General features: G+C 50.2%; 2 protein-coding genes across 2 annotated transcripts in view; one reads left to right on the top strand and one right to left on the bottom strand.

Moving 5' to 3' along the window:
- The first annotated feature begins 308 nt into the window (after nt 1-308).
- Nucleotides 309-5,611, top strand: SIGLEC15 (sialic acid binding Ig like lectin 15). The gene is made up of 6 exons (XM_023750798.1): nt 309-366; nt 1,770-1,829; nt 2,247-2,630; nt 3,748-4,128; nt 5,268-5,298; nt 5,491-5,611. Exons 1-6 carry the CDS (start codon nt 309-311, stop codon nt 5,609-5,611), a joined length of 1,035 nt encoding a protein of 344 aa, XP_023606566.1.
- Nucleotides 5,612-13,030: 7,419 nt separating this feature from the next.
- The window catches only part of EPG5 (ectopic P-granules autophagy protein 5 homolog), an 84,694-nt gene continuing 73,622 nt past the window's right edge, over nt 13,031-24,102 (bottom strand). Inside the window, 6 exon segments of the mRNA XM_014452550.2 lie at nt 13,031-15,022; nt 16,351-16,465; nt 18,051-18,266; nt 18,772-18,988; nt 20,159-20,401; nt 23,296-23,440. Coding sequence (XP_014308036.1) covers nt 14,840-15,022; nt 16,351-16,465; nt 18,051-18,266; nt 18,772-18,988; nt 20,159-20,401; nt 23,296-23,440 — 1,119 coding nt within the window. The 3' untranslated portion in view covers nt 13,031-14,839.

The raw sequence follows: 24,102 nt of genomic DNA, 5'->3' as shown, positions 1-24,102 counted from the left end.
GGAAGAAAAGAGATTTGGCTTAGCAGATCATGTGAAAAAAAGAATTTGTGGTTTTATTTGATCGCAAGCTCAGCAAAGGCAAAGGCAAAGCTCAGCAAGGGCAAAGTGAGGTTGTATATGAGGCCCAACTCACAGAATCCGATTCGGACCCCACTCTGCAGGCCCAGCGCACCTGGAGCCCACACCTAGAGCCCGGGTCAGGACAGTACACTGCAGGAAAGTACTGAGCAGGCAGTGGGGGTGGGGCAGGGCAGTGGGGGAACTGGGACCTTCACCAGAAAAGAGAAGGCTTACTGGGTCCGGTAGCCATGATGGGCTTCTGGAAGGGCTATCACGGGGAGGGGATGCGCAATGCTCCACACATTAGTGGGAGTCACGTGGTGGTATAGACAGGGATTCTGTGCAGGAGGAATGCTCTAACCCCGTGGTCGGCAAACTGGCTCGTGAGCCACATGCGGCTCTTTGGCTCCTTGAGTGTGGCTCTTCCTAAGCCTTAGGAGTACCCGAATTAAGTTAATAACAATGTACCTACCTATATAGTTTAAGTTTAAACAATTTGGCTCTCAAAAGAAATTTTAATCGTTATACTGTTGATATTTGGCTCTGTTGATTAATGAGTTTGCCGACCACTGCTCTAACCTATGGATGGTTCACAGAGAGATGATTCTGTCAGGCTACCTTGAAGAGCAAAGAGCATTGGACTTGGCATCAGAAAAGCCGGGTCTCTCCCCCTTTCTGCCTGCGTGCCTCTGGGCCTTCATTTTCTCATCTATAACAATGTTGGCCCTGCTTTTCTCCCCTGGGTGTCTTAAGGGTCATGTGACATGATGTGTGTGAAAGAACTATGTAGATTGCAAAGCCCTTTGCAAATACAAGGGCTGCTATATTATTCTCTCTAAATATTTTTTTTCATGAACTGTAGCTGGGCACTAGCTGTGAAGCCTGCCCTCCCTCCTTGGGGAGGCACAACCCTTGGTTTGATCCTCTGAGGACCCACACTGACAGCCACCCACCCACCCAGCCCACCCCTCTCTCAAAGCACATGTTCAATTGTACAGGAGTAACTCACTAGCCCTCAGTGAGCTGGAGGCAGAGTGAAGCCTCTGGCTCTCGCTTGGCCATACTTCAGAGGCTCACAACGCAGGAGGTGAGGACACGGAGTCCAGACAGGGGTGCTTGCACACAGCAAGGGGGCAGCATAACTGCCCACCACGCAGGGCCTCTCAGCTCCCTGTCTAGGCACTAGCCTCTTGGGAAGCCCACTTGGGTTGGCCTGGATTCTAGAGGAATCTTTTTTTTTTTAATATATTTTATTGATTTTTAGAGAGGAAGGGAGAGGGATAGATAGAAACATCAATGATGAGAATCATTGATTGGCTGCCTCCTGCACGCCCCCTACTGGGGATCGAGCCCGCAACCCAGGCATGTGCCCTTGGCCGGAATCGAACCTGGGACCCTTCAGTCCACAGACCGACGCTCTATCCATTGAGCCAAACCAGCTAGGGCTCTAGAGGAATCTTATCCACCAACTTAACACTTTCGCTTCAAAACATACCACCCCTCCCAGGCCTCAGTTTCCCCTCCATGAATGGGAGTGTTGGTGTCCTTGGATGAGACCCGAGGCCCCACGCCTTTAGTGCAGCAGAGTGCTGCTGTGGAGTCAGGCGGGACTGAGTTTGAATTCTGGTTTTGCCACATGCTGGTTGTGTGACCGCAGGCAATTACTTCACCCTGTGTGCCTAACAGGAGATAACTATGCTTACCTCTAGGATCATTTGTGAGAACTAAGAGAGATACCACCGGGAACTTGCTCAACACAGACGTGCACAGTAAGTGCTTTATCCTCACCATCTTGGAGGGGTTGGGACTCTAGTAACCACAGAATCCAGGGCTTCTCTGCAGCAGGGCAGGTGCTGGAGTCACTGGGAGGTGGGACCGCGGGGAGAAAGAGAGGAAATAGTCCCAGGGAAGTGGGGGAGGGTCCAGGAGGGTCAAGAGAGTCAAGGTTCCAGGAGATGTCTCTAGGCACCCGGTGGGTTTGCAGACCCTTCTTCTGGGGCAGGGGTGCTTCCTGAGTCATGGGTTTCCAGAGGGGAGCGCTTCTAAAGTCCTGGGCGTTTCAGGCCCTGGGGGTGGGGGGGGGTGCTTCCTGAGTCATGGGTTTCCAAGGGGTTCCTCCGGAATCCTGAGAATGGGGGCGGGGGCAGGTAAGGCTGACACCCCGGGCCGCTCCCCCCCCGCCCCAGGTGCCCCCACGCAGCGCTGGTCCATGCAGCTGCCGGCCGAGGTGAGCGCGGCGGCGGGCGAGGCGGCCGTGCTGCCCTGCACCTTCACGCACCCGCACCGCCACTACGACGGGCCGCTGACGGCCATCTGGCGCGCGGGCGAGCCCTTCGCGGGCCCGCAGGTGTTCCGCTGCGCGGCGGCGCGGGGCAGCGAGCTCTGCCAGACGGCGCTCAGCCTGCACGGCCGCTTCCGCCTGCTGGGCAACCCGCGCCGCAACGACCTCTCGCTGCGCGTGGAGCGCCTCGCCCTGGCCGACGAGGGCCGCTACTTCTGCCGCGTGGAGTTCGCGGGCGACATCCACGACCGCTACGAGAGCCGCCACGGCGTCCGGCTGCACGTGACCGGTGAGCGCGGGGCGGGCTGCGGGCGAGGCGGCAGCCTTCCTCCCTCCCGCCCCCCGCCCCCGCCCCTCTCGGGGGGCTACTGGGTGCCGCGCCGCTGGGATAGGAAGGGGAGCCATACACCCTCCTTTCTCCAGGGCGGGGCCTCACACTTGGCAGTGGTTACAGGGCCACCTGGGACTTTGTCAAACGTGCAAATCCCGGCCCCGAAGGGCTAGGTGGGCCGGGAATGGGCATTGTAGAGAAGCCCTTGGAGAGTTAAGTCCCCAGGAGCTCCAAGTCCAGGGGAGCGAAGAACTAGTGAACGATAGATACCCCTAAATATGGCAACAGGGCTGCCATGGCGTGGGCGCTGTGTGCTCTGAAGGGCACCGCGTCCCCGGGGAGGCGCGCCGGCTCGACGCTGGGGTATAAAGATGTGGGAACCAGCGTCCCCGTCCCTAGAGCAGTGGTCCTCCACCCGGCCTGCGCATCGGGATGACCTGTAGAGCTTTAAAAAGCCGGGACCTGCTTTGGTCCTGGGCGGGGTCGTCCAGGAGTTTGGGGTTGGAGTCTGACCCTCCCAAGAACTTCGCCTGCGCCTTGGGCTGGCTGCGCGCCCCTCTGAGAGCATGTCAGTTTCCTCCGGGGGGGAGGGGGGGCACCTGCCTAACACAGGCCCGGGGACTCAGAGCATCAGTCTCCACTCTAGCTCTTGGTGAGGCTGTCTGGTGCTGGGAGGTGCCCTTGGGATCACACCGGCAGGCTACCCACCCCCCCACCCTGCTCCACCACCATCACAAGGACTGTGTAGTGAGCACTTACTGTGGCCGGGCCCTAGTCCAAGCGCCCTGCACGTATTAACTGGCCAGATCTTCCCACCGACCCCATCAGGTAAGTGAGCCGCATTTACACCTGGAGAAACGGAGGCACAGCCGGCGGGAGAGTGGGACCAGGGCCCCGGGACCCAGGCAGGCTGGTGCCCAAATGCCCACTCCCTCCCTCCGTTACGCGTTGCTCCCACCTCTCTCTACTTTCTGGGCGAGAAAAGGAGACACGGGAGGGTACATTTGCTCCTTGCCGGCCGCACCCTCTGACCACGGTTCGCTTTCTTCCCCGCCCCGCTGACTGCCGCCCGCAGCTGCCCCGCGGATCATCAATATATCGGTGCTGCCGGGGCCGACGCACGCCTTCCGCGCGCTCTGCACGGCCGAGGGGGAGCCGCCGCCCGCCCTCACCTGGTCCGGCCCGGCCCTGGGCAACCGCTCCACCGCCGCGCCGGGCCCGGGGCAGGGTGTTGGCCACCAGGTGACCGCCGAGCTGCCCGCGCTGGCCCAAGACGGTCGCTACACGTGCACGGCCTCCAACAGCCTGGGCCGCGCCGAGGCCAGCGTCTACCTGTTCCGTTTCCACGGCGCCTCCGGGGCCTCCACCATCGCCCTCCTGCTCGGCGCTCTCGGCCTCAAGGCGCTGCTGCTGCTGGGCGCGCTGGCCGCCTGCACCAGCCGCCGCCGCCGCCTCGGTGGGTGCGCCTGGGCCCAAGTGGGTGCTAGGGGAGCGGCGAGGCGGGGGCTGTCCTTTTAGATAAGACCATCAGGCTGACCACCTGGCATGACACATCCAAAACCTCATTTTTGCGCCTATGCACCCCCTCCATTTCCGCTACCTGCATCAAACCCAGGAGCTGGGAACCAGCGTGAACCCACTTTACAATCAGGAAGCTGAGGCCCACAAGGCCAAGGGACTCACCTCTAGCCTCCAGTCGCAGAGACAGACACCAGTCAGTGCAGTTCTGGAGCCTTCCCCTTTACCACCCCATAAAGGACTCCTCCCTGAGCTCTCTGATCACACGTAGGCTTGGTGAATAGCACCATTCCGCTAGTTACAGCAGCATCCGGAGGACCTACTGGCGCTGTGCGGTTCTCACAATAGAGGTGAACAAAACGCGGTTCCGGCCCTTGGAGGGGGTGAGGAGTGAGGAGATGCTTGCAGTCGCAGAAGTGTGTCCTAGAGTCGGGGCACTGTGGGAGCTCGGGGCTTACATGCATCCCTCTGGGGGGCATCTGGGTGGGGCCAGGAAGGAGGGATTATACAAGTGAGGCCAGAGGGAGGTGAACTGCAAGGAGGCATGAGCTAGGAAGACAAGGGGCTATGTTCCCAGCGCAGGGAACAGCACGCACAGAAGTGTGGGAGGGTAAATAGGGAGCTGCAGTGGGCCCCACATTGCTCCTGGGCTGGAGGGGAAATTTGCTTCTGTGCCCCAAAGGAGGGGCTTCCCAGAGCCACTCAGACCACCCAGGCCAATAGCACCAGCCTCACACTCTCCTGGGATGAAATCCAAAACTGGTCACCGTTGCCCAGCTGCCATTTTGCCGCGGCCACACTGTCTCTCTTGCTGGTTCTTCAAACTCACCCAGGATTCCGTGCTCGGGGTCCTCAGAAGGGCAGGTTTTTCTATTGGACCGTCCCTCACTCCACCCTTCTCCTCGGTAACTCCTGCTCACCCTTCACGTGACCCTTCACACCCTGCCAGCTTTCCCTTCAGACCTTGTCCACTGTGTGTGTGTGTGGGGGGGGGGGGGGTGGATGGCCAGGCCTGTAGTCTGGAGGCCACCCTGTAGATTCATGCCCTCTCTCTCTTTCTCCCTATCCCTCACACAGAGGATCCAGTCAACCAGGACACCCCACCACGGTAAGTGAGCTACCCACCCCCACCAGTTCTGTGCTGCCCTGACTCCAACCTTCAGTTAGTGTCCAGGCTCTGGATCAGGGCCCCAACACTCACCTCATCCCTCCTTCCTGCTCCTGGCTGGGCTATGGTTTGGGAAGTCAGGGACCTCTACCTCCTGTATTGGGTGATCAGCCAACTTTCTCTTGCCCACAGGCCTCAGGCTCAGGAGTCCAATTATGAGAATTTGAGCCAGAGGAGCCCACAGAGTCCACCCGCAGCCACGTGTCCACCACGGGGAGCCTCTCAGACACAGGCATCCACTTGTGCACCATGAGCTGCAAAGGCCGGTGTGAGACTTGGCTGGGGCGGCCTTTCCTGACTCTCAGGCACCTTGGCAGCCCCCAGCTGGGCACCCCCTGGGAGTCAAGACCCCACACAGGGGCTCAGTGGTCTCCTACATGGACATCTGTCTCGGAGCCCCGGTAATATTACGTCAGTGGGACCAGCATTTTGAAAGAGTGTGTATAAGTCTGTGCATGTGTGAGCTCCATGTGAAACGTCTGGAAAAGCCCCTTTCTTACCTAGAACACCACAGTAGAGCAGGCAGGACACTGGCCATAGGGCCCCGAGGCCCAGACTCCACCCTGACTGTCACTCACTCGCTGTGTGGACCAGGCACTTTTTTCTACTGTTGAACATGGACAGTAATATTTTTCCCTCCTGGCTGGGATGACTCTCAAGGTCTGAGGATGTGAAGGGACTTGGGGGAGTGCCAAGCTGTCTACATATGTGAGCGCGACCTTGGGACTTGCAGAGTTAGTTCTCGGACAAGTGCGGCCTCACTGAGGATGCAAGTTCCGGAGAGCAAGCCTGAGGCCCGGGCTGTGGGGCTGGGGCCGTGCAAAGCGGTGGTCCCAGGAAGAGCGAGTCAGCGGTGAGGAGGAGCCTGGTGCCCCTGCCCCCTGGTGTCTCCTCTGGGGGTGCCCCACCCGCTTTGCCCACCTCTTACCCCATCCGCTCCTCTGCACTGCCTTGAACTGGGACTCCTGGGAAAAGGAAACCAACACCCATCATCTCAGAGCATCTGGAATCCACTGTCCTCAGGCTGGGAAACCTCACAGGGACTGGGCTGTAGGACCCCGAGGATAAAGCAGCTGCAGCTCTGACCTTTCTACCACCTGCATCCTCCCAGGATGCACAAAGGCACCAGCAGTTTCAACCCGTTTGCCAGGCTGACTTGCAGGGTCCCGCCTTCCACATTCACACATCTGTGTGAACTTGTTGATCACTTCCTTGGGGTCAGGCAGAGGGGAGGAGGTGGACTTGGGGCCCGGGTGAGCTGGCAAGAGGAAAGGGCCACAGAGATTCCCCCCACAGGGGACTGAAGAGGCAAAGGGAACAAACTTTCGTTCCTTCAGGACTTTTTCAAATGCTCAAATGGTGACCCAGAGTAAGCACAGGTCCTCTCTCATGCTTCCCGGGGGAGATGGCCTGAAGGCTGAGGGATTTTACGAGTTAATGAGCAGGGCAGTGGTATGAGGTCCCCTCCTCCCCAGAGCCTTCACCAGGGCAAGTGGGTGAGGGAGGCTCACGGTTAACTGGGATCCATCCAGGAGCCTGTCCGAGCTGTTAAAGGGTGAGAGAAGATGGCATTTCTACCTCCCTGAATGGGGATGCTTTGGGGCACCTCAAGGGAGGGTCCTGTATCACCAGGGAAGAAATGAAGGACACAGGATGCTGGTCTTGGAACCTCTGCCTGGTCTTTGAGGCCAGTCTCACAGCCAAAAACAATAGTGATAGGAATTATTTTTTATGTATCTGTTTTGTGCTAGGAGTTGGGCCAAATGTTTGGGGGATACAAAAATGAATAAGGTATGTGTATCAGGCAGGCTGTGGTAACAAACAAACCCCCAAATCACAATGGCTGAAAATAGTTAGGGTTTATTCTCACCAAAGCTACATGCCCATCACAGATTGGCGGTGGGCAGGGTGGGGGGGGATTGCTCATTGTTCTTACTTAGGGATCCACCGTCTCTAATGTTGTGGGTTTCTGGGTTGGAGGTAAAAAGAAAGCTCTAGAGCAAGCATGTCAAACTCTCAGCCCGTGGGCCACATGCCTCATTTATTTGGCCCATGTTAGCCTTTGCGTTTGACATGTTTGCTCTAGAGGGTCTCCCATTGGCCATAAATAACTACATGTCCCACTCACCCTAAAGGACTGGGCAGTGCATTGGGGACAGCCCTGAGGACTCCATAGTGAATGGGAAATTATTAAGGGCAACAGTATGCTGGGGGTGCTGTGGGAGCACATCAAAAGGGATGACTGGCCCAGACTTGGGAAGGATTCCTAGAGGGGGATATGGAGAGAGTACACTTAGCCATGAAAATGGGGGAGAATGCAGGTTGGGAGGTAGGAAAGAAGGGCATTCTAAGCAGAGGGGACAGTCTGAGCAAAGGCCAGGAGGTTAGACACAGCATGATGTTTAAACAATTGAAAGTTCTGGAGTGTGGGGGTGGGGCAGGGTGGGGCCTAGCAGAGGCTGCAGGGGAGGCTCCAAGTAGCGGAAGGGAGTCAGTGAACCCAAGGGGCTAAGCTCCCTGTACCGCTTAGCATGACGAATCTCACCTGTCTGATCACTGCACCTGCTCCAGCCCCACAATGCTCTGGGGCTGGGTTTCCACCCTGGAACCCTGGCACTCAGAGAAGTGTCTCCCCAGTGGGTTCCAAGGGCGCCTGCATCAGGAACCCCTGGGGAGCTTGCTCAGATCCCCATTCTGAGCACACCTGGACTTCCCGAATCACAGCCTCTGAGTGCAGGGCTGGAATTTTACACAAATTCTCCAGGTGATTTTACCCCTAACTTTGTACTGTGATCATTTTCAAATGCACAGCAAAACTGAAAAAGCAAGATGTTCCCCCAGGTACCTACTACCTACATTCAACTGTGTGTGTGTGTGTGTGTGTGTGTGTGTGGCCGAACCATTTGTGAATAAGCTGCAGGCATCACAGTATGTCACCCCTAAATACTGTGTCTTCTGAGAACAAGAGCATCCTCCCCCATAACCTCAATGCCATTACCACATTTGAGAAAATTGGTAATTCAATAATGGTCTTACAACCCACATTCACAGTTCCCCGATGGTGGTCCTTCCTGTGTCTTTGCACTTTGAAACGGAAGTAGCAGCATTCCTCAAAGGAATGTGCCCCTGACCACGTGATTCCAGACACAGTGATGGGCTGAGGGGCACACTTAGAGGAGGGACAGCGGAGGCTCCCTCTGGCACTCCAACAACTCGCTCACAATGCACAGGGGGCTGGACATGGGCAGCAGATGGAAGAGGCAACAACTGCCCGGGTGCCTGCCCAGATGCACCCAGAGCCCAACACACTTTCCCTGCCCTGAAAGAGCTAGCTAATAGCCTAGATTTTAAATCAAGAAGAGGCTACATGAGACAACACGGTATAATCTACACTGGAGTAGTCCCCGTGCCTTCGGATGGAAATGACACTGGGGTGGGGGTGAGGAGCAGAGTGTTCACACATATCTCACGCCCAGAGTGGATGGGAGACAGGTATCTACCTTCAGGCTAGAGGGACCTTTGAGACCAAGGGTTAGGGGTCCTGGGCTTGACCCACCTCCATCCCTGGCCACTTAGGCTCAGTCCCACCCCCTCCACAGGAACAGCTCCTAAATTTCTGGGGTCCCTGTGTCCTCAAAGCCCCTTCGCCTCTGTGATCTCGGGTAGTTCTCACTAAAAACCCAGGAGACAGGTAAGGCTTCAATAATTCTCACTTTAATGTGGGGGGAAAGTCCCAGGTAGGAAAGCGAACTGGCCAGCATCACATGTTTGCCCTCCCACCATCCTTGGCCCATTCAGAGTGTGTCCTACAAATGTTGATGAAAAGGAACACCAAGGAAGAACTTTCCAAAGCTGAAGTGATTTCCTGACAAACCATGACCAAGCGGGTTACACCACCCTCCCCTGGCAGCTCTGCCCTCCCAGAGGCGCCCTCCCCCAACCCCACCCAGGAACTCAGGCCGTGAGAGCCTTCGTGCAGTTTCATGTCCCTCCTACCACAGTCCCAACCGTGTGATGGACCCTCCAGGTGCTCCTGAGTCTCTGGAATCACCAGGTGGCCTCCTGTCGATGCCAGTTCTTAAACCCCCAAGGTTTAATTTCTCTTTGAAACTAGAGGCCTCACCCATTGTAGTGAAATGTCATAGAACATAGATTCCACCCACTACAAGCTTTCTATTTTCCCATTTTTCCTTAGTGTGATTTCTGGAAGAAAAGACCTGCCAACCAACTTGCCAAAAACGAGCCATGTCCACCATGTATACGTTAAATTTGAGTCTAGTTTATTTGCAGTTTACTTAACCAATTCTCATTTTTTCTTGTTTCTCATCATAATAAAATGCCAAGAGGCATCACAACCAAAACGACCAAACAACCAGTCACCATGAGGTGCATGGAGCACCTCTCGGGCCCTCCCCCATGGCCCACAGGGTCCAATCGCAGCAAGGCTGGTGGCTGGCTGGTGGCCCGCAGGGCAGTGAGGCGGTGGGCGGCTATGAGCACTGCTGCAAACGCTGCTGTGAGATTGGCGGGCGGGCGGGCGGGCTGGTGGAGGGGTGCGCACAGGTGGGTGGGACCGCACAATAATGTGCACTGGGCCTCTAGTCATTATATAAAAACATGTCCTTTGTACAAGTGTGTAAAATGCTGAACAATGAAGAAGTGAATATTGCACATTTAATGACCAAAATAAGTTGGGTTTTTAAAATATATATATTTTTATTGATTTCAGAGAGGAGGAGAGGGAGAGAAACATCAATGATGAGAGAGAATCATTGATCGACTACCTCCTGCACGTCCTCCCCACTCCCCACTGAGGACCGAGCCCCCAACCCAGGCATGTGCCCTGACTGGGAATCAACTGTGACCTCCTGGCTCATAGGTCAATGCTCAACCACTAAGACACGCCAGCCAGGCATTAAGTTGGGTTTTTAAAGGCCACACTAGACATGTGGGAAGGAAAAAAAGAGTTGAAAACACAGGTGATTTTAAGCCATGGAAAGAAAAATGAATTCTAACCCTCAGGGCTTATGAGAGATATTACATCTCTCCTTAAAAAATAAAAGTTAAGAACATACCATGTTCTTGGATTGGTAGAATCAACATCATTAAAATGTCCATACTACCCAAAGCAATCTATACATTCAACGCACTTCCCATTAAAATACCAATGGCCTTCTGGATGCCTCTATAGTGAGTGAGGACCATCTTGGACCAGAATAAGGTTGAGCCAGTTGTAAGCCAAGAACTTCACGCAGCTTGGCACATGGAAGATCACAGCAGAGGAACTTCTTTAAAAAGCAAAACACCTATTTCCAACATTTTGCTTAAGAAGACAACGTTAACTGAGCAGGAAAAAAGCAACTACTGCCTCAAAATAAGCTGTCATGTTGGCCCCAAACGAAGAGCGGGCAGCTTTAAAGGTGAAGCACAAAGCGCCTCATTGTTGGAACCGTCATGCGGATGGCTAAGGAGGCCAGTCTTTGGCAGCGACTGAAGTGAAACGGAGGCCTGGAGTTTGCACTCAGCACTAACTGAATGTGCCAACCCCAGGGCACAGCTGCTGAGGACCGATGCCACCAGAGAGTCCAGGGGAGTGAACTTGGCTGCTTGGTCCACACTAGTGTGACCACCCTCCAGGGCAGGGACCAGGTGAGGGCACAGAATGTAGGAGGCACACTCTTGGCATCTGCAGGCGAGTGATGCTTAAATTTGAGCCCCAGGTAACTTGGGGACACATGTAGGGGTGGGTCCTGCCCCCATCAGGCTGAGCAGACACATCAGCAGGCCCTCCCGGCCTTAGCCTCCGTGCCTCCCAGCTCACCATCCTCTGCACTGTGGGGTGGAGTGGGGAGATGAGTGGAGATGCAGAGGTGCTTTTCACAAGACCAGAAAGCTGCGGGACACATTTGCACAAAGCACATCTGCACCAGACACCATTGATGGCCACGTGTGGGGAGAAGTCTGCACCAGGTCACCCTCAACACTGCTGGGGATGGAGGGGCTTGGCCTTGCCTGGTCCAGGCCTCCACATGCAGCACCAAGACTGTCTCCGGGACTGGCCCTGCAACTGTTTTTGCCAGCAATGGCTCCTTATTCCTGAAAGCCACTGGCCACGCTGGGTCTCTTCATTCCTAGGCCACAGCAGCATTGCCACCTTCTATCTATTTCAGGGTCTTTTTTTTTTTTTAGTCTTTATTGTTGAAAGTATTACAGATGCCCTCTTACCACCACCACCCCCCATTGACCTCAACCCCACACCTGCCCCTCCCAGGCCTTCACCACACTATTGTCTGTGTCCATGGGCTATGCATATCCTATATAATAAAAGGCTAATATGCAAATAGACCTAACGGCAGAACAACTGGAACAACCAAACAACCGGTTGCTATGACGTGCGCTGACCACCAGGGGGCGTGCACAGAACATGGCGGGCGTTGGCCACAGTGGGATGGTGAAGCAGGTACGTGGGGATGCCAGACCAAGGCAGGGTGCCAGCTGCTGTCATCGGGGAGAGCCTCTGGTGGTTACTGAAAATTCTTTGCTCCTGCACATCATGGTCCTGCCTGGCACTCGCACCCACTGCCAGCGCCGGCTCCGCTCACACCTGCAGCTGGTGCCGGAGCCACTGCTCACACCCACTGCCGGCACCTGGCACCAATCCCGATTGCTAGGCACCATCAGTAGGTGTGAGCAGTGGCTGCTGGCCCCAATTGCCCCTGATGGCTCCTCCACCTCCCCCTGCTCCTGAGAGGCGATCGGTGCAGCAGCCACCGCTTGCACCTATTGACGGCGCTGAGCAATCAGGACCAGCACCAGGTGCAGCAGCGGGTGGAAGTGGCAGCTCCAGCATCAGCTGCAGGTGTGAGCGGGGCCGGCGCCAGCAATGGGTACAAGCGGCGGTTCTGGCACCATCAGCAGGTGCAAGCGGGGCTGGCACTGTCAGAGCATGGGAGTGGTGGCAGCAGGAGCGGGGCTGCCGGCAGGAGGGGCCAGGCAGGGGCACAGAGGATAGGCTGAGACCCATCCCTGTGCCCAGCGCAAGCCTTGCAGCCCACAGTTTCTTTCATGGTGCACAAATTCGTGCACTGGGCCCCTAGTCTCTTATATAAAAGGCCCGTAGCTGTCACACCATCACGACCAAACAAGCATTGGCTCTCACAGCAGGTGGGGTGGGGCACGAGCTACTAGCGGCCATGGGCGGGTTGGCCAGCTGAGGCAAGGGGAAGCGAGTACTCCCACACGATTTTGAGTGTGCTAGGCCTCTAGTATGCATATAAATTCCCCAGTTAATCTCTCCCCACCCCACCTTCCCTCTAAGATTTGTCCCTCTGCTCCATGCTCTGTGTCTCTGGATCTATTTTGTTCACCAGTTTATGTTGTTCATTAGATTCCACATGAGTGAGACCATGTGATACTTGTCTTTCTCTGACCGCTTATTTCGCTCTTTGTCTTTAAAGCACTGTCCAGAGCCTCTCAGATGACCCTATGCCGTGAGCAGACCCTCTGTTAAGCACGAGGGAGTTAAAGAGGAAGCACTTTGACCAAACATCTCTGATATTCAAGGCACACTGTCAAATAAATTAGATGACATCAGGCATAAAAATCAGCATCAACCTTAACAACTGAAAAATTTTACAAGAGTTCAACAGCATAAAAACAGATTCTCACCAGCTACAATTAAAGAATGATTTTATTTTTTATAATTTTTAGAGATCAAATACATTATAAATATTATAAACCTTCAAAAATTAACAGATTAGTCATAATTTTCTTTAAAATGTACATACTGTCACACAAAAATTTCACAGTCTAGGATATCAATAATTACATCCTCCTCAAAGAAAGCACACAAAATGTTTCCTGTCAAAAAAAGTCTGTTGCCAAATCAGCCCCTACACTGTCCACAGCTTCTAAAAGTTTCTCATCCACAGCATGGGAAGATGACCAGTTTTGAAAATGAGAGGAGCAGAAGCAAGGACAGCTCTGAGTGGTGCCCGTCTGAGAAGGCCATGGGTGGCCTACAGACCTGCAGGCTGCTCAGGGGTGATCTTCTTCAGGCCAGGTCTGTGAGGCAGAATGCTCTGTCCCCTTAAAAAAGAACCGCCGTAGGCTTGCACATGTTCGGGGAAGCACTGAAGGAGGATGTCTGAACAGAAAGTATCTCTGTTAACCCATGTCCCCATCCCCTGCTAAAAGCGCCCAGGGATGGTTAGACATTTTCAGGTAAATTTCCTTAGGCTACAGATAACCCATAAACAAAAGACACATTATGCAAGTGGACAACCAAAATCAATTTGGAGCCTACGGGATTATGACTATGAAGGAGTCAAATGGCCAGTTCCTGGGGGAAATGACAAGAGCAAAAAGATGACAAGAGAACAAGTTGATGTACAACGGGCTTTGGTAATGCATGAACTGTAACAACAGAAGGCACGTGGCTACTGAAAAAAAGCCAATCTTCAGTTGTCTCCTGACCTGACCTGACCTAGTTTCCACGGACCAGTGTTTCAATAGGTTTGCTAACTTCATTTCAGTTTCACAATGGAGTGAAGAACTACGCAGGAACAGAGAACCAAGCCCCCCCGCCCCCCCTCCCCCTCCAATAGGGCACTCAGATTTCTAACTTGGTGTCTATAAAGAGTTGCTAATTTAGATGTCTACAGAGGCCAAGTAAGTGATGTGAACGGGGGGAGGGCTGGGATAGGATGAAGAGAATGTATACCTATACTGGACTGGAGAGAGGAAGCCGTTTCACTCTCTCCACATGTGGACCAAACAAACACACCCGTGCCCAGCAGGCTCAGCGCAAACTGCCAGCGTGCCACCCCGACTTAGACGGATGGCCTCTCTCCATGAGGACACGCGCTGGATGAAGTGTACTGGTCACCATCCCTGCTGTCCACTAGAACCAGGATCAAGTGATCACATCTTGGACAATGACTTACTTTAATTCAGCATCTTCTCTCCCTTCTGAGAGAAATACACAACACTTTTAAGCTGATGTACTTTCCCACAGTTGAGAAATGCAGAAATTTCCAAAGCTTGTTTTACTTTGAAAAAACATGAATGGGGTTCAAAAGTGAGGGTTCTACATGATTCCCAAAGTGGTTAGATCTGGCACAGGAGCCTCGACATTCAAAGAAAACAGGAGAGTCCTTGTGAGATGGCCTGGATGTTCGGCAACTGAGAGTAGCCCTGTCCCCAAGTGGAACTGGGTAAGTTTATCTCATTGGATGAACATAAAAACTAAAAAGTCCAGGGAAGTTTTAAGAGCTAACACACACACATATGCACACACACACACACACACACACACACACGTGCACATGCACAAAAGCATTCTCTAGTGCCTCTGACTTGCATCTCAGTCAACTACTTCATTGGCCACACTGAGCTCCACAGTGAAGCTGAGCAGTCACTTGTGCAACAGCAAAGGTAAATGTAAACATAAACAGCAGCAGTGTTTGAGGAGTCGGTGTCTCTATCGTATGTTGTCCAGATAATGCACTTCCGGATAGAGGCGGTTCACTAAAAGAGCCAGGAAGCTTTTCCCGTCATGGAGGCAATGGCCAGGGTGCTTTATGAATTGTGCCGCTTGAGAGATCTGCTCCTGGTATTCAACATACTGCTTACTTATTGTCAAAGATTCAAGCGTGCTCAGAGCCTAAAAGATAGGGAAGGCAAGAGGGTTAACCACCTGGATGCTTGTACGGTGAGTCCAGCAGGTATGGCACACCTACCGTTGTCATCTCGTACAACCATGGACCTCTGAGGAAGCTACAGAACTGGAATCAGAAGTCCCAACACAGGCACTGATTAACCACATACAAAAGGAGGCCGGCTGCTCCAGCTTCTGGGCTTTTGCCATGTCTACACACAGCCTCCCCTCTTCCTGGCCTGCACTGCTGCACAGCCCTTCCCCACAGAGAGCCGCGGCCGCAGCCACCTGGCCTGCTGCCTGTCCCCCACCCTCCAGTGCCAGCAGCGCAGAGGACACTGACTTCACAACCAGAGACTCATCTGCTGACTTGTGACAGTTCATACATGACACAGGGGTTTAAGCAGCAGTTGTCAAGTCAGTTGGTGACACAAGCTGGGCAGAGATGCTGGTGAAAAACCTGCTGGATGTACTGCTTAATCTTCGCTCTTAAAAACCAAGATACCACCCTGAACGTGGCTGCCTGAGACACCACAAAGCTAACCACAGAGCGACACATACCACGAATAGAGACACTACTGCAGAGTGCCGGAGCGTGGGCCCCAAACTGGCCTGGCGAGTGAACCCCAATCCTGGCTCTAGCACTCATTAGCTGTGAGATTTGCAGCAAATTACTTAGCTTCTCTTTCTCTCCATTTCCTCATCCATAAAAATAAGGACAATAAAAGTTTCTATGCTACCAGGTGGTTATGAGGATCAGCATCCAGGGATTCCGACGTAGACCAGCCAGAGCCTGGCATGCAGTAGGCACTCAAGAATGCGCACCATTTTACACTGCACACCTTTGTACTGGCCAGCCTGGTGACAGGTGACAACAGTGACAGGAATGGGACCTTCCACATTTAGAACACACTGTAACTTCTCACAGCTACCATTCTCTCCGTGTTGGGTTATTCCAACAGTGGTCAACCTCCAGACTCACAGAACAGGAACTGTTTTCTTGGTTCAAGTGACAGCTCAGCTAACCTCCATCACTCTCAGCCATGGCCCCTCCTCGGTGCCAGTCCTCAGCCCCCAAGTTCTATCCCAGACCGGCCTGCCTACGCTTTGCTTCTTCCATATGGTGGTAACAGTGCTCCAGGCAGGAACCTTTACAGAACGTGGTAGAAAATCTGGGGAAGCACAGTGCACCCCTTTTCCAATAGGTAGAGCACTAAGGGCGTGCTGGGCTCCTGCAGCCACACGCCAGTGCTGTAAAGACCACAGCGCCACCTCCCCACCTCCCCGCCTGGCGGGAAACACCTGCCCCTTCATTGAAAGCTGCTTTCACTGACCTGCTGAGCTTTTAGGGTGAGGTATAATTCAGAGCCAGGCTTCAACCGGATCTGATCCTCGGCAGGAACCTGAACAGAAAGAAAGGCGGCCATGCCTCGGGCAACCACGCGGAACCTTGGGCGTAGGGAGAGGTCAGAAGTCAATGACTATTGAAGTAACCATTTAAAAACAAATAACATATTTTCTATTAAAAATCAAGACTAACACATTTCTGGACCTACTGTTGTTTTTAGCCTCTTCAGGAAACTCTTAAATATGATCAAGAAAGAGCCTTAGTCTTCCCTTCCACTATCACTGCCCAAACAATGTAGGCATAATTCAGACCAGGAATGAAAGTGTTGGCAAGATGTAGAAGAGCTGGAACTCTCTGACAGGGCTGGTGGGGATGTAAAGAATGGTGCAGGTGCTGTGGGAAAGTTTGGTGGGTCCTCAATAACTTAAACACAGCGTACCGATATGGCCCAGCAAATCCACTCCTGGGAACATACACCCAAATGAACCTAAAAGGAGTGCTTGTTCTAACAAAAACTTGTAAACAAATTTCAGAGCAGCATTATTCACGATAGCTGAAAGATAGAAAAACCCAAATGCCTATCAACTGATGAATGGATAAACAAAACCTGGTGGTGTGTATCCATACAATGGAATATTATTCAGTCCCAAAAAGGAATGAAGCACTGATACATGCTAAACTATAGATGAGCCTTGAATGTTATGCTAAGGGAGAGAAGCTAGACATGAGCCCACTATACGATGCCATTTACATGAACGCGCAGAATAGGATACACACGGAGACTAATAGGGAGTGATTGCTTAATGGACTGCCATTGGGGATGATGAAAATATTCTGAAACTAGATTAGCAGTGATGGTTGCAACAACATTGTGAATATACTAAATGTCACTGAATCATACATTTTAAAATGGTTACCATGATAAATTTTATGTTATGTGTATTTCACCAGAATTTAAGCGAATCAGAATCACACGGTCTGATAAATTCTATCACAAGCAAAGAAACAGGATGCTAACTGGTTTGGATTAAGTGGTCCCCAAAGTTGCAACAACAGGATGAGCTAGTCCGAAAGAATGCTGACGTCAGAATGGGATGAGAACTCTTCCCAGAACCGATAAGGGCTTTAAAGAAAAACCAGCATGAGGTACGTATTAGGAGATAAAATGGGAGGCTAATGCAAATTCTTTCAGACCTTGGACTTTTTAGCAGCAAAAATCTAGATTTGTTTCTCACTGCTTATCCTTCTTCTCAGTTAACTTTAACTCATCTTGACTTAACAGCCCTAGCAGAGGGGTCCCTGCTGGGACCAGGATTACCCTGAGAAAGTACACTCAGTGAGGCAGCTGACAGGGCATTTTAACCTAATCCCACACACTATCACGGGCTCCAAGGCAAGAAGAAATCAGCAGTGTGGTCAGGTTACAAAGTCAAAATACAACAAGAGACATTACTAAAAAAAAAAAAAAAAGAAAAAAAATCTTTGAACATAAAACCAAAATTGTTTTAAAATGAGAAAAATATAAACATGATTTTAAAATCAGGAGATGTGACCAGGCCTTGATCATTTTTCCTTAGTCTTTGAGGGAAACCTAGTCCCTTAAGTCAAAAACCTACTCATGTCTCACAACCCTGGGTGGGTGCCGACGCCAAGGCCACTCAGAGAGCAGCGCAGGCGCTTCCTCACCTGTTAGACAGGGGGGACTTCCGGCCAAAGCCAATCGCCCCCAGAATCCCCGAGCTGAGCCTCTCCTCGGCCAACAGGCTCTGCCTGCTCTGCAGCAGGAGCAGGATTCGAATGACCGATTCGGTCAGGACCGAGTCGTTCTGCTCCGTCTGAATCAGGGACAGCTGCAGGACTTGGTGCCACCACAGAAACAGCTTTGCCTCTTCCTGCGCAGACCTGGTGGGAGGCCAGGAGGAAAGAACATCAGAAGGGGATTTTTTCTACTCCCACTTAACTGAAAGTCCACCTGTGAGTTTTAAGTGCAAGGGGCATTTAGTACCTCTAAAGCTTACGCTAACCGGTAACAATGCTAACAAAGTCAGGGGACCGTAACAGCTACCATTTATTAAATACTTGCCGCATGCCAGACACTGTGCATGAGCTTTATGTTCCTTCACTGAATCCTCACAACCCTATTAGGTAAACACTGTTCTCCCTACTGAACTGATGAGGAAGCTAAAGGCTGTTGCTTCAACAGGCCTGTTTTAGGACATAAAAACCCTGCTCAGAAAATTAGCCCAGGCAAGTAAAAATCTTTCTAAAACAATTGTTCCTGTACCTCATAGCCTTGCTTGTTTCTGTTTCACTTGGTTCTGTGAACCTAAATGAACAATGACTTCAACCCTACATTCCAAGTGACCAAACCCAGTGAGTCTGACCAGCAGCCAGAGGGCCAACCCACCTGGGATACACCTGTTCCAACCACTTGCTTAGGAGGAGCAGCACTTTCATTTCGTTCCTCAGCGTCTGCTCGCTATTGAGACACTGCAGCAGGTAGACATAGAGGGTCAAGTAACTGCCGAGGGACAGGCACTCCTGCAGAAACTCTTCTATGGTGAGCTCGGGAACTTGAAGGGACACCAGGATGGGGCCCCATCCTACAATCTGATGCAGGGAGCCTACAAAAAGAACACCAAAAGGAGAGTGCAGGTCAACGCCAGATTCAAATGACGGAACTACTCTAGTGAGTCTCTTCCCTTTAAGCTTCACGTCAAGAAGACACTGCCCACTGTGGCGCTAGAGCCACAACAACAAAACGGGCCTGAGCTAAGACTGGAGAGACGGCCTGCTAACTGCCCGTGCCTGGCCAGCCACCAGAGAGGGCCAAGAAATCAGAATCCTGTGCTGCATTTTTATAAACCACCTTTCTCATCTTATTGTGATCATTAAAATCACATGTAGACACTGCCTGGCCCAGTCATCTAGAAGTTCTAACTGTAGAACCGTTTATGTTATAAATATTTACATTTTCCAAGGGAGATTATTACTATTCTATCCATCATATTTTTTACTCATGCTTAGTTTGACTCCTATCTCAACAGAAATCCTTCAAAATGTTTCAAAAATGAAAAAAAAAAGCATTTTTATTTTAGTACACAAATGATTTGGAGCAGGGGTGGCATCCTAATGGTTGTCAATTCTTTGGGGGGAATTAGCACGGGGTTACATGGTGATGTGCATACCACCTCCCATGGGGGTTCACAGGTTGTCAAAAAGGGCAGAATACAGCTCTTCCTGGCATTCTCCCTCCAGTTCCCTCCTATCTCGCCTACGTGCACACCACGGTGTGCATCTGGGTGTGAGTGGAGAGGTGCTCTCTGCAACTCTTCTTAACCAGACCAGGGTGTTTCCAGAATGTGACAGAGATAGAGAATGACAAAGGTAAAAGGAAGGTGGTGGTGGTGTGGGGAGAAGGGAGGGTGACTTCTTCATAATAGTTTAAGAGATGCAATAAAAAAACAATAAAAGGAGTCCTATGAAAACTCATTTTAACAAGTGAGAAAATAGAGGAAATTAATATGGTAGGTCATTATTATATAGATTCTGGTTTATAGCACTTTCTTGGAGGACTATGTTTGGGCCTGTGACACACACGATGTGTCTACCATGAAAGGCTGGCCTGATGCTCCACCAGTAAAATGCAGTAGAGAGGTTCCCTCCCCTGAAATACGCCTGTACCAACAGACATTGGTCACAGGTTCTCATGCTAAGTGCAGATCTTTATGAGAAAGACCAAAAGCATTCTGAACCATCAACACCTTTACAGAGAGCAGGAGATGGCTCCTCACCTTCCCTGAAGTAGGCAGTGATGCAGGCCTCCGTCATCTCGGCCATGTGGCGGACGGAAGCCAGGCTCTGGCAGGTGGCAGTTAAAAGGGGCAGGACCACCAGCCCGTGCACCTTTTGCTCAATCCAGGTCCGGACACTGCCCCGGAGGAACTCCGCAGTCGGAATAGTCGCGTTGTTCATCATCATCAAGACTTCCATGAAGAGGCTGCTGAGGGCCATGTGGCGGGTCTGGCTATCCACGTCTGAGAGGGACAGAGACACACACTGAGAAAGGCTGCCGGAAGGCATATGAACGTGACCCAGGGAAACAGTGCTTTCATCTAAGCTGCTCTCCAGGCAGGTTCTACGGTTCTGTGGCTGACCTCAGAGCAGAAAGAAGACTGTGGATGGAACTTAGCTTTTAAGGACAGAATGTAGCACATGAGTGCTTTGTAAGGGCAGGAACTGCTGCAAGGCCCCTGGTTAAGCAGCGTGGCCAAGCAATACTTTAATAAACAGACATCAAGCTGGTGTGAAAGAGTAACTCACTTATCAGCACATGTTTAATTAGCCATTATTTCCCCAACTTTACTCATTTGGAAAACCGAATGCATAGATCTCAGCTCTCACTAGGTAAACTAATTAGAAACAGTACCACCTGCAATGCCAAAGCTGTCATTTCTACAGGGATTTACACAGAGTAGTTGTTGTTTAAAATGAAATACAAAAGGAGGAAAAACCTTAAAAAAAATAACCTCCTAATAGCAGATCTTCTATTTATTTGCTTTTTTGAATAATAAAAATAGGCTGGTAATATAAATGGCTCTCAAAAAAATTAAGATGCAAAAAGAGAATAGTACACAAGAAAAAGAGCAAATTCATTTTACAAGATAACTGCCAATGAGGCGGTTACTAAGGTAGATTTCTTTTTTACATTAAAGAACAGATGGAGAAAATATTCATTAGGTACAGTCTTTGCCATTTCTAGCTCCTGGAGTTGGGTACCCACTTTTGTACTGGATAGACCTGTGGCTTTCTCACACCACAGCTTCAGTGTTTATGTCAATGGGAGTAGGGAGATCTTACTCACCACACCCATCCGACCAAATTCACCCACTTGCACAACATTAAATAAACCCTAATTTAATGTCACTGTAAGACCTACTTATCATCAAGCAAGGACTTTAAAGGCTTATCTCTGAATTTCATCTGAACAACAATTTTACCTTTTAATTATGACTCATGGGAATAAAAAATGACTGCAATAAGCCTCCTAACAGATCTCAGCCTCTCCCCTCTTATTAGTCATCAACTGAGCCAACAAACACTTTCGTAAAAATGAGATTTGATCCCATCATTCTTCTGATTAAGATCTTTCTGGAATACCTTTCTCTCCTTTGCCTGGTAGGCTGTTATTCAAACTTCATGGCCCAATCACAGGATCACCTCTGAAACAGCTTCTCCAGTACTGCTTTCTAAATTCCCTTTCTTTCCTTTAACATTCTCTGAATGTTGTGGCTTGCAAGTTGGTGTTAAATGCTAGGTGCATCATCTTATTCCATACCTACAGGATCTACCAGGTTTACTGGTTAATAATGCGGATTTTTTCAGTAGATGGAGTTACACATATGTTGATATATATGCGATTTGATATGTATGCTATTTTGTCGTATTGACAACAAGCTTCAAAACTTCATATGTCAAATTTTCTGAAGGTGTTAACATCATAGATATTTTTACACTTAAAAATGTCGAATTTCGTGCCAAAAAAAGAGCATTTGCGGGAAGTTTTAATTCATTACTTTATTTTAAAGAAAAGTGCTGCTGAAAGAAAGTTATTGTATACTTCGGGAAGCTTATGGTGAACATGCTCCATCTCAAGATACTTGTGAACACTGGTTTAGATACTTTAAAAGTGATGATTTCGATGTGAAAGACAAAGAACATCCAGGTCAACCAAAAAAGTTTGAAGACCAACAATTACAAGCATGACTGGATGAAGATGCGTGTCAAACTCAAAAACAACTTGCAGAAAGATAAACGTTGCTCGGTAAATAATTTCCAATTGTTTACAAGCAATGGGAAAGATTTTAAAGGAAGGAAAATGGGTGCCACATCAACTGAACAAAAGACAAATGAAAAACCGAAAAGTCATCAGTAAAATGTTGCTTCAGAGGCACGAAAGAAAGTCTTTTTTGCATCGAATTGTGACTGGCGATGAAAAGTGGATTTATTTTGAGGATCCCAAATGCACAAAATCATGGGCTGAGCCAGCTCAACCATCAACATCGACTGCAAGGCCAAATCTTTACAGAAAGAAGACAATGCTCTGTGTTTGGTGGGATCAGGAAGGTGTGGTGTATTATGAGCATCTAAAACCAGGTGAAACAGTTAATACTGATTGCTACCGACAACAGATAATGAAATTGAACCACGCTTTGATTGCAAAACAACCAGAATGGGCCAGAAGACACGGCAAAGTAATTTTGCTTCATGATAACGCACCATCACACACTTCAAAACCAGTTAAAGACACATTAAAAGATCTTGCCTGGGAAGTATTAACCACCCGCTGTATTCATCAGACCTTGCTCCTTCAGATTACCACTTGTTCCGATTGATGGCACATGTACTTTGTGAGCAGCACTTCAAAACATATGAAGAAGTGGAAAATTGGGTCTCTGAATGGTTTGCCTCAAAACAAGAAAAGTTCTATTGGGACGGTATCCACAAATTACCTGAAAGATGGGGGAAATGTGTAGCTAGCGATAGACATTACTTTGAATAAAGCACTTTTGATGTTTCTCTTGAAATTGTCATGTTTTCTTTGATCACAAAATCCGCATTATTAACCGGTACACCTGGTATATGAAACAGGTACATCATTCACTACATGCCAGCACATCCAGACTTCCTATAGTCTTACTGATTGTCTATTTGACCTATCATTACTGTGAGGCATGTGTCAAAATCTCTCACTATAAGTGAATATGACATTTCTCTTCCCAGATCTGTCAATTTTCACTTCATGCGTTTGCCTCTGATTCTCTGGAAACAGAAATGACTGTATCTTGTCCATCTTTCTGATGTCACAATGCCTTATAGACAACAGGAATTCATTTACTGAATAAATACACAACTTCCGGTGGTCACTTACCAGGCAGGTTAAAGACAATGATATCATCTAAGAGCTTAGACATTTCCTGTTCTAGGATGGCGAGGGTGATTTTTCCATTTTGTTCCAGGGAGCTGAGGAATTGAACCATCTGATGAATGAAGGCTCGGCATTTTGGAACTGCATCCTGACAATAAAACAAAGAATCATTCAAATGAATCCATGCAAGCTGTGTGAATGGAGGACAGAGCAGGAAGCCACACAGCAGGGGTGTCGAAGGGCCCTGTGTCTAGGGACATGCAAATCTGTGGTAACACTTAGACTAGGGCAGTGATGGCGAACCTATGACACGCGTGTCAGAGGTGACACACGAACTCATTTTTTTGGTTGATTTTTCTTTGTTAAATGGCATTTAAATATATAAAATAAATATCAAAAATATAAGTCTTTGTGTTACTATAGTTGCAAATATCAAAAAATTTCTATGTGACACGGCACCAGAGTTAAGTTAGGGTTTTTCAAAATGCTGACACGCCGAGCTCAAAAGGTTCGCCATCACTGGACTAGGGCCTATATTCCCCCAAATTCCTGTAGATCACTCTTCCTTTTTTACTACATTAACACATTAACTACACACTAATTACTGGCCAGGAGCTTTCCCAAAAATTTTTATGTTCGTTATTTAATTTAATCCTCACAACAACACTTTGAGGCAAGGTATTATTTCCAATTCAGATGAGAAAACCAAGATCAGAATGACAGTGAGTTGGGGACCAAACTCATCACTTCCCTGACATTCTGCTGCCAATGACATTCAGACCACTAAACCATAATCCTTTTGGCCTCTTG

Source organism: Myotis lucifugus, unplaced genomic scaffold (genome assembly GCF_000147115.1).
Source record: "Myotis lucifugus unplaced genomic scaffold, Myoluc2.0 scaffold_16, whole genome shotgun sequence".
Lineage (NCBI taxonomy): Eukaryota > Metazoa > Chordata > Mammalia > Chiroptera > Vespertilionidae > Myotis > Myotis lucifugus.
The sequence above is the reverse complement of the archived record's forward strand: the minus strand, read 5'-3'. Positions and strand labels throughout refer to the sequence as shown.

Coding starts and splice junctions, on each gene's coding strand:
- SIGLEC15 (XM_023750798.1), top strand. CDS start 309: ATGATGGGCTTCTGGAAGGGCTATCACGGGGAGGGGATGCGCAATGCT. Junction 1,830..2,246: donor GCTCAACACAGACGTGCACA/GTAAGTGCTTTA, acceptor CCCCCGCCCCAG/GTGCCCCCACGCAGCGCTGG. Junction 5,299..5,490: donor AACCAGGACACCCCACCACG/GTAAGTGAGCTA, acceptor TCTTGCCCACAG/GCCTCAGGCTCAGGAGTCCA.